Raw genomic sequence first — 11058 nt, forward strand, 5'->3', positions numbered from 1 at the left:
TTTTAACCTTAATTAACTTTAAAGATGTGGATCTTTTAAAGAGAAATAATATCACGAGACCAGATTCATACATCTACATCTAATACATTATTTATAAATATATGAACGGTGTATTTTTATTATTTCAACTTTTTAATAATATATATATATATATATATATATATATATATATATATATATATATATATATATATATATATATATATATATATATTAATTACTTTGGTTAATAAAATATCAAAATTTGATTAATCAATTTAGAATTTGGTTAATATATATTCTGGCATAAAAAAAATAATTTTAAGTTATAAAAATAAATTTGGTTAATTGAGTAGAGTGTTAATTAGTTAATATGTTCATAGTTTGGTTATCGAGTGTTCTGACATTATTTGAGTTTGGTAGTTGTCTACGATCATAAAAACCATTTATTTATTAGTATTTTATTTTCTTTAATTTTTCTCTCTCTCTCTCTCTCTATATATATATATATATATATATATATATATATATATATATATATATATATATATATATATATATATATATATATATATATATATATATATTAGATTCACAATCAAATTATTATATGTTTATTATTCATGGTTTAAATTAAAATGACATATCGGCACCTTTCTATAGTTTTTAAGATCTGTTTGGTTCAACAAAAGAAAGGAGAGGGAAGGAATTTTAATAAAGGTGAGGGAAATGTAGGAGAGGTGAGGGGAGACATTTTAATTAAATATATGTTTGGTTCAATAGAGGGGGAGTGATGGAGAATTTTTAATCAAAAATATGTTTGGTTCACAAGAAAAAAATGAAGGATTTTAAAACCAATTTACATTTTAACCCTTAAAATATTATAAGACTTGTGCTAAATAAAATAAAAATTAATTAATATTCATAATAAAAATTCAATTCCCAAACAATATATATAATAAACACAAAATATTTAATATTTTTAATACTCTAAAATATATTAAAGCGTAAATAAAATATTGATAAATTTCCTACAATACTTATATGAGGAGATGAATCATTTTATCATATTGAATTCTTGATGATCCATCTAATACTAGATGTTCCAATACCTATCTGGTGAACTTTCTATTGGAATATCTAGAATTTAATTAAAAATATTTTTTAGGATTAAATGTTCCAAGAGTAAGTGTTCCAATACTCAAAACTTTTTCCCAATCATAGATGTTCCTATAGAAGGTTCACCAGATGTTGTAGCATGTGATTCAACATTTGTTTCATTCTTCTCTAGGCCAGTCTTCTTTGACTCAGAAGCCCTAGATTTCCTAGTATTTGTCTTAGTTTCTTCATATCTTTGACTCATATTGGAAGAAAATGGAAGATCTTAAGAGAAATGAGAATTGACAAATTTGTGAGATTAATAGAGAGAGATGAAAAATGTTCTTGTTTGTAATGAAGGGCCACTTATAAGGATACCCTAAAATGGGAAGAATCAACATTATTTTACGTGCAACATTATTCTTAAGAGAGAGAGAAAAAGTCTTTCTATTCTTGCACACCTCCATTGCATTGATTGCTACAAATTCTCACATATGCAAATACCAAGAGAACCCCTTAACTTTTCAAACAACATCTAAAGCTTTAGTGAATATGCCAGCTAACTATTTTTCAGTTGCTATATGCTCAATATTTACTATTTTATCTTCCACAAGTTCCCTGATGAAATGAGGACAAATGTCAATGTGCTTGATTCTGCTATGTTGGACATGATTCTTTGAATACGTACTTAACCCCTAGGTACGTGGTTCGATTCCTGCGGAAGGCAAAAACAATATTTCCTGGGCAGCCGGTAAGCGGACCTAGGGGGATTATTGATTAAGCTGGTGACATGCTCAGTTGGCCGACACGGTTGATGCGTGTAGCGGATATTGGGGTGTTACAACATCAACAATGACAAAAGTTTCTTTAATCAAGTTGATCCAAGTGTATATGGAAAAACCATCCACACGCATGAAAACATGTCTTTTTCCATACAGACGTTCCACTTGCGTTGGCCTCATAGGATCCATATGAAGTAACTTAAGAACTTTTGAGGTGGTAAGATATATTGAGCTTCTTGTGGGACATCTTAGTCTGCTTGCTTATTTGGCACTCTCCACATGTTTTTTATTTGTGTTTTCCAGTTGACTCAACTACATAGAGATGAAATGATTGCTATCTTTCATGGTTGTTTCAAGGTTGTGGTTGTGGATGATGAGTTCATTAAGACCCTGGTTTGTGATTTGAAGAGAATCATCAAGGTCTTTTAGAATAAGATTTGTGTTTTTATAAGGCATTAAGAAGATGAAAGCACCAATGATAAGTGAATTCTGCAGCTATTCAAGCTAGTTGGGTTTCACCATTAGACTTGAAAAATAAAATAAAACTCAAGCATATAATCATTAATCTAACCCAATTTTCTTCTAATTTTTTTGCGACTAATCATTTTGCTATCATAAATTATAATCTTAAAAATATAGTTCTGGCCGCTTTAAAAAATGTTATTCAATCTCAAAAAAGACGAGTTGTGAATCAAAAGATCAATATTAGAAGTTGTACTAATTTTTTCATAAAATAACCTCTTTGTTACCGTCATAAAGAGTGTGGATTTACTTAAAACATATTATTTTCAAGTAAAATATCCTTAATATTTTGGATCAACACAACATATTTGTGATACTTATTTAAGAGAATTTAAATATGGTTGATTTTGAGAGAAAATTTTATATAACAAATCAAGTTAATAATAGTCATTTTTTTGACTAGCGAAAGACTCTTATGAACAAGTCAAAATTTTGCTGGGAGTATATCTAAAAATACGTAGAGTTTGAAAGGATTTAAAAAAACCACTTCGACATGAAAAAAAATGAGAGATATTTTCTAAAACATCTCATTAAAAAATAAATTATATATTATATTTAAAAATAAATAAATTATATTAATTAAATAGATTAAACACATATTTACTTTAATAAATGTAGGTCTTTGAATTATTAATAAAGTGATAAAATTTAATTTCAAATTAAACTTTTGAATACTCCTAATTGAAATGTCATAAATTGACATTGAGGGTTGGAAAATAATTAATTTCCATAAAATTATTCACCCGTAAAATTTTTCTTTAGCATTTATTTAGTATGTCGGAGGTCAAACGTCAATGACTGACAGCCTTATCCAATTCAATTCCATTCCAAAACAACAACGTGGCAGCTGTATTTTATCCAAAAACAAAAAATATCCATTTGGCAAATGCGGAATAATTCCAACAGATCCGAATCTAAAAATTTCACGCTAATTTATCCACACTTATTTAGTTAGTATCTGTCGAAATTTCCTTTTTCCCCCTATTTTTTGGAGGTGTAAAAGAACAATTCAACGTAAAAATTAAAAAAAATACTCCCATAAATAAATTTTCTTATTATTTGATCCTGCTGACTCAGATTATCTTTATCCACTCCAATTTATTTATTTATTACCAAAATAAATTAAAAAGAAACCTAGTCTCTCCAAGAAAATGTTAGAAAAGCGTGTTTTTCAATTCCCACGTGGATAATACAGTAATTTACTCGGAAACGAGTAAGGTATAACAAGAATAACGTCGAGTGCTAGCTCGTACAGATCATCACCAACCGACTTTTGAAAACGATTATTTCTCCATTTCCTAAATTACCCTCACTTTTTTCTTCTTCTTTATTCAATCCAGTTTCAATTTCTCTCTTCTTCTCTCTTCTCTTTATCTTCACCAAACCCTCCTTTTCCGTTCATCGCCGTTAACAACTTTTTCCGTTGAATCGACCGTTGAATCCGTCGCGTATCGTCGTTCTCGTTTGGTATCATCGTCAGATAAGGTTCGCCGGCCTGTTCAACATGGAGTGGGTTGTCGGCGGCAAGTTTAAGATTGGTCGCAAAATCGGAAGCGGTTCGTTTGGTGAAATTTTCATCGGTAACGAACTCTTTCATCTATTTATGTATTATTCTATATGTATTATATATGCTGGTTATGATTTTGCTGATTTTTTTGGTTGTTTTTTTCAGCTTCGGATATGGATAACTCTGAGATCGTTGCCGTCAAAATGGTTTGATTTCATCATTCAAATTTCGCTTACTTTGAATTTTAAATTTTGGTTTATTTTTCATTTTTTGAATTTTTTTTAGGAAGTTGTGAGTTTGCATAATTTTTTGTTGCTTACCTTTACTTTAGAGTCATGATGATATCTCATTGCTTTAGTTGATTGACTTGATTCTCTGGTAATCTAAGGAATAGATGATTTTTTCTGGATAACATTAACATTTTATAGTTGGATCTATATGGTTCGATACTATTCGAATTAGGGTTGGGTTTTGTTTTTTTATTTGCATATAATGATTAGATCCCTATAAGTAAAATCTTTGGTCAATTTTTAATAAAGAGAACTATACTTGCTAGGTGTATGTTCGTCCCTTTTTCCGCATTATTTTTGACATTCGTTTGTATTCTATTGTTCAAGAGCTATGTACAAGGCCTTATGCTGATTTATAGTTGTTGCATTTCTATTTTGTAGGAAAAGAAGAATGCAAGGCATCCGCAACTATTGCAGGAGGCCAAATTATACAGTATTCTTCAAGGAGAAAGTAAGTTATAAAAGAAGAATCTGGGAAGTTGAAGAAAGTTATGTTATTATTATTATTTTTTTTCTGATTCCTCTTACACTCTGGATTTTAGGTGGTATTCCGAATATGAAATGGTGTGGTACTGATGGAGACCATAATGTTCTGGTAATGGATCTTCTGGGACGTAGTCTGGAAGACCTTTTTGTCTTCTGTGGGAGCAAGCTTTCTTTAAAAACAGTTTTGATGTTGGCCGACCAGATGGTAACGACTGATTCATGTCTGGATTGTTTCCTTTGGTTTTCATGAGGCAGCATTAGTTTATTCTTGCTGGTTATGGTTTTGGGAAATAACTACCATGTTTGTTGCATATCAATATAGTAGCAGTTTTATTATCTAGAAGTTGCCTCTTGTAGTTAATGCTCCCATCCGCACGATTTTATTAACAAAAGCACATTAATGTAAAATTATTTATGTTTTATTTACTTGACTACAGCTTTCGAGAATAGAATATGTGCATTCCAGGGGATTTTTACATAGAGACATCAAACCAGATAACTTCCTAATGGGTATTAGGAGAAAATCAAGTCAGGTAAAGTCGGCCAAATTCATCATCTTCAGTGGCTAACTTACGTTGATACTTTTCAGTGGCTAACTTATGTTGATACGTTTCATGTTCCGTAGTTTCTTTTATGCTTCCTCTTTCTTATGTTTTCTTTTTACAATTTGGTACATTGATAGGTTTATATTATTGATTTCGGACTAGCGAAAAGATATCGAGACCCCAAAACAAAACAGCATATTGCTTACAGGTATAGTTTGTTCTGTTTAATTTGTTTTTATTTTTTCTTGTTCTATTTTGGATCATTGTTTTACATGTCTGGCCTGTGTTCTAAGGTTTTCTTGTGTGACAAATATATTTGATTTGATTGCTTTTCTATATAACATGATCTATTGGTAATTAAATGTACATTGTTGTTTATGAATGGAAAGTCTTCCAACTTGTAATCTGTGTAATCTCATATAATTCCTTTTCTGCACTCTTTTGATTGATTAATTCTTATTGATACTTTTGCTTTGCCAGTTTAACTAGCAAGTTTATCATTGCCTAATGGTTTGATCTTGATAAACTTATACAGAGAGAAGAAAAACTTAACAGGGACTGCACGATATGCAAGTTGCAATACTCACTTAGGAATTGGTACGTTGAAATAAATTTCCTTCTTTACTGTTACAGCTTGTAACCTACAATTTTTTATTCTAATTTGGTTTACTTTTGTCAGAGCAAAGTCGTCGTGATGATTTGGAGTCTATTGGCTATGTTCTTATGTACTTCTTAAGAGGAAGGTATGTTTCTTCGTATTCACTGTAATTTACTTAGCAACATAAATTATATAAAATGATGCATACGAATATCAATTGCACATACTTTTAAGGTAAAGTCAGGGCTTGACTCTACAGTTCTTGCATTTTAGCCTTCCTTGGCAGGGATTGAAAGCTGTCACCAAAGAGGAAAAATATGACAAGATTCGGGAAAAGAAGTTATCAACTCCCATTGAGGTACAAATTTTCAATACCATAAAATGATTAAATCCCTGATCCTTAGTTTAGTTTTTAATTTTTTTTTTCTTCTCGCCCTCATACCGGCCTACAATAGAAAAGGTTCTGGTGATGAATTATGCAAAATCAATAAGAGCTTTTAAGGATTGCTATTACTGGATTAATCAAATTTTAGTTTATCTTCTCCTGAGAGGTTTTCTTATTGAAGTTTTGTTACTCCGAAGTTTAATGAATCTATATTTCTTTTTTTAGACGCTTTGCGAATCATATCCCGTGGAGTTCGCTTCTTACTTCCATTATTGTCGCTCTTTGACATTTGATCAAGATCCAGATTATGGATTCTTAAAGCGTCTGTTTCGTGATTTGTTCACTTGTGAAGGTATATTGACTTATTTTCTTAATCTTACATTTGATTTTAAATAATTGCTCTCAATTGGACATATATTACATTGTTGATGATAATTTGCTTATTGGTTGATTGCTTTAGCCTGTTGACTGTTGGAGGTGTTATAAATGAATGCTACCATGTATTTAACATATCTTCTCCATAAGAATAAATTCATGTTTTCACGTTTTGTAAATTTTAGTTGAGAATAAAATATTTAACTGTATCACGTACTTCCAATCTTAGTGTTTCAAAGTTGTTTCTGGTGGTCTTCTGTGTTGTATTTATCTTCTCCCCTGATGTCATAAGAAGCTTATTTGGCTTAATTTAATGAGCAGGATATGAGTATGACAATTTATTCGACTGGACCATCCTAAGAAATCAGCAGGTGCAACAGACAAGGAGACCGAATCAATCATCTGTGAGTATTTTATTTAGAACCTTCAAATATATTTATTTAATAATGGTTTAGCTTGCTTTTACTGGAATGCATATGAATTTTCTGATAGCCTGAATCCTGATTATTAAAATTTCCTGATTTTATTCTCTCTCATTTTGACTCAATGACCATTTGCAGCCTTCGGATGCTGTGCCTAGTGCTGTTCCTAGCAGTCTAGAACCATTGGCTGTTGAAAAGCGTGTGGAAAAACAAACAGGTAACTTTAGTCTCCTATGTTCTTGCCATATGTGATTGAAACTTGAAGGAGTTCTGATTCATTGTGGGAGATTTTTCCTACATAACATATATTGAAGTGATTTGCAGATGCAATTTTTATTTTCTGGTAGAATGAATTATAATTTGAAGTGATGTTTTATGTTCATTGGAAATTAGGAAAAAGGAAAAAGTTTGTTATTTATATGTTGGGTACTTTTCGAGGAACTTGTTTCTGAACCACAATATAGTAGCTTCTGAGGTCTGATGTACATTGAATTAAGATAGTTGTCAAGTCAAGTTTGAAGAATATTTGTAAGAAAATTTTTGGCTGTGCCTTTTCATTCATCTGGTAGTGATATATATACCATAGTAACGATTTTGTGTAGTCATCAATAAATAACACATAATAACGATGACCTTCTGAACTAATAATCAGTGTCTATAGATCATTGTGCACAATATCAAAAGGCATAAAAGTATGAGACAAAAAGTTATAAAAAGTAGTTTTATTTGTCGCTCATATTTAAATAAGGTCTGAGATTACCTCCGTTTGCCATCATATAAGATGCAACCCCAATGTTCATGACTTCATGTACCACTAATCATCAAAAGGAGTAACAGTGAGGGTATGCATAGCAGAATGAATATCCGATGGAGCATATGAATATGTTGGCGCTGCATTTGCGACATGAGCTTGGTGAGGCCCACTGCTTATGCGGGTAGAATGACAAAGGCCACTGTTGATGCGGGGAACGACTTCCACCACGATCATAACCTCTTCCTCATCCGCAAAGGCCGCGGCCATTGCTCTGGCCTCCATGATATTAATATTCCCGTGACAAATTTGGGATCCTACATATCATATGCATCTGTTAGCCTTGAAATGAATTGAAGAACCAATTGTTTATTAGATACAATAGCACAAACATTAGCCCGTTGGTTAGAGAGAGACTTAAGATGTTGACAGTTGGAGGATGCATTAGAGAATTGTTCCATATGACTTCGCTAAAATTCTTGTCTAAATAGAGTCCTAGAATTTTTGTTGTAGTAAAAGATGTCGAACTATCAATTTCAGCAGTGGAACCGTGTTTGAGGATGGTGTCGAACTATCAAGTTCAGCAGTTGAACCGTGTTCGAGGATGGTGTTGAGTAGATCATCGGAGATGGTTCCATATATACACTGCAAATACACAGCGTCAAGGTGAAACCATAATTGGGGATCATGGTTTTGAGAGATGGAGTCGTTTCTAGCTCAGCGGGTGAGGAAGGAATTATGTGATCAAACACTTGAAAAATTATTGCATGAATGTTGAATAGTTCGGACCACTTGTTTTATACTTGTATGTGCATTTTTCATTACTCAGCATGATGGTGATATTTGGAACAGTTTCGGCAGAGTGGATGGGAGTATATATACAATAATATTAATAACAACAAAAGTACATGCTTATGATTCTATTAATCATTTACAATTAATATTAATAACAACTTTGTTATATTTACATATTTTAATAATGTAAATCAATAATTTCCATGTAATCATTATTATTATTTTATTACTTTTTCATTTGGAATTTTGCTCTGCTGTACTAGCGTTGAGCTAAGCTAGACTTAAAACTTTGAAGTATAGTGGTCTGCTGTACTGTAATAATGCGCTATACTGATCACATCCTGCTACTCCCTTTTCAGGAATCACTAACTCTCCTCAATTTACTGTAACAAAAATGCTACCCAATCTTGATCGCCCGAACGTGCGTGTGCATCCTAAGCCATCCAATGTTAAGAAACTGAATGCCAAGAATCACACTGAAAAACATGTAAGTTTCAGTAATTTCTTCTGATGACTTGGTGGCCTCATTTCTCTCATTATGTTTGATCATAGATATTATGTTGAGTTTTTACTTGGCTGAAGAAATTCAACTGATTGAAATAAATTTTTGCAGAATGTGAACAATGGTCCATCCACTTCATCTCCCTTGCAAAAGTCAACTACACGAAATATATCCAAGCCCGAAAAGTCCACATTAACCTCAAACATAGGGCGTGTACTTGGTAGTAACCCCCATGTTTCAAGCAGCTGGATACCTTCATTACGACGGGTTTCTTCAACCAAATAAGAGGTAAGAAAATCTCTCGTCTAGAGTGTGAAGTTGGACTCTGCTAAATGATTATCAGGTCCTGTTCATTGTATATTGGCTAAGTCACTGCCTTTGTTTGTTTCTCAGCTAATATTTTGGAGGAGTCCCTTACAGCTTAATGTTGCAAACATCATGCCACTCACCTTACCAGAGGAACCCTAGACTGTAATGACATCGAATATTTCTGACATGATTAACTTCCTTCTCACGGTACCTTCCTATCAAATTTATTCCTATCAAATTTACAACTTGTCACACTTTAAAATTTGGAGAGAGGGAAGCATTGTTTTGTACAATTTTGAAGAACGAGGCATGGCGGTGGATACGAAACTCAGGGTCATCAGGTTGTAGACCTTAAAATGCGAGACTAAGTCTGGCTGATTTATATTTTCATAGTCATTTGATTTTCTTACGAGTATTTATTTAGTGCAGAAATTTCACTGTCTTTCTCGTGTACAGTTAGGTTTGCTAGCATTTGATTTTGATTGTAACCGTTCCCCAACAATTAAATTATTCACAAATCAATCGTATTCATAGTTTATTGAAACATATATTTTGTTGAACTTGGTGTTAGCATCCTATTTAGACTTGTCTCACGTGGACTTGGGTTTATTCTTAGTCCTTACCAACCTTCTGGTTGTGGTTAGAGTGGACGAAGTTTATAACAAGTCAATACCGAACAATTCCAACCATTACTGCTGATTAGCATCACTGCTTTTATTTATTTATTTTTAGTTAGATTCTTGTCCATCCATTAAAATTATCCTTTTTTATTGTTAAAAGTTGAATGGTTCATGTATATCCTATTAATTATTGTCATCAAAAATTTTAATTTTTAATATTATTCATTTATTTTATATATTTGTAATTCAATCCTTTTGTAATAGTGGTTATTTAGCATCTTATTTAATTTGAAGTTATTTTTTTCTTAAAAATGGTTCATGCTCCAATAACAAATCATTTTACTGTTTAAAACAAGCGGTGATTTGATCATGTTCATGCTCCAATAACAAATCATTTTTATTTGACATTGTAAGTAGGTCTACCTATGACACATTATTTATTTAATTTTCAGTATTATTATTTAATAAGCACTCAATTTTTTTAACGCTGACATTTAAAAAAATTTGTATTCGATAAAACTACAATAATGGGAGAAAAAGGAGTTCTTCACGTAATGATTGTGAGGGTTTCTGTTCGAATTTTGGAGGCTTAAAGGTATTTATTAAGATTAAGGGTTCAATCAATGTTGGATCACTTAATCTCATAATGAGAGCGTGGGGTAGAGATGCCATAAAATATATATTGATCGGTTATTCAATTCGATAGGCTGGAATATCATTGCTTTACTATACAAATATCAAAATGAACATGAACATTGATCAGTTATTTGAAAGACAATCAATACTTTAATCCAGTGGATTAAATAAATAAAGTAACATAACAAATATATTGCCGTAGCACCATAGTTATTTATATCTTATATAAATCGATCAAATATATTTGTATTAATTACGGATGATCAGTGTATCTATGTGTTATCATACAAAGGTTGAATTCGAAAGTATAGTCAACGACGAATCATCCAAATTATAGAAATATGATGTCAGTATTTAATTTTTTATTATTATTTAATTTATTTTGTGTTTTGATCTAATTAAAATAGAAAGTACATAATATAAAGAAATATTCGATACATGATTTCGTAAGTGGCT

General features: G+C 31.5%; 1 protein-coding gene across 1 annotated transcript; it reads left to right on the forward strand.

Annotated features, from left to right (window-relative positions):
• The first annotated feature begins 3637 nt into the window (after positions 1-3637).
• LOC131660076 (uncharacterized) lies at positions 3638-9890 on the forward strand. The gene is made up of 15 exons (XM_058929207.1): positions 3638-3961; positions 4054-4094; positions 4560-4629; positions 4721-4869; positions 5102-5197; positions 5347-5417; positions 5745-5806; positions 5889-5952; positions 6081-6165; positions 6418-6544; positions 6889-6971; positions 7128-7206; positions 8895-9022; positions 9149-9325; positions 9431-9890. Exons 1-14 carry the CDS (start codon positions 3886-3888, stop codon positions 9320-9322), a joined length of 1305 nt encoding a protein of 434 aa, XP_058785190.1. The 5' UTR covers positions 3638-3885; the 3' UTR covers positions 9323-9325; positions 9431-9890.
• Positions 9891-11058: the final 1168 nt, after the last annotated feature.

This window comes from Vicia villosa, linkage group LG3, assembly GCF_029867415.1.
Source record: "Vicia villosa cultivar HV-30 ecotype Madison, WI linkage group LG3, Vvil1.0, whole genome shotgun sequence".
In the NCBI taxonomy this organism is placed as follows: domain Eukaryota; kingdom Viridiplantae; phylum Streptophyta; class Magnoliopsida; order Fabales; family Fabaceae; genus Vicia; species Vicia villosa.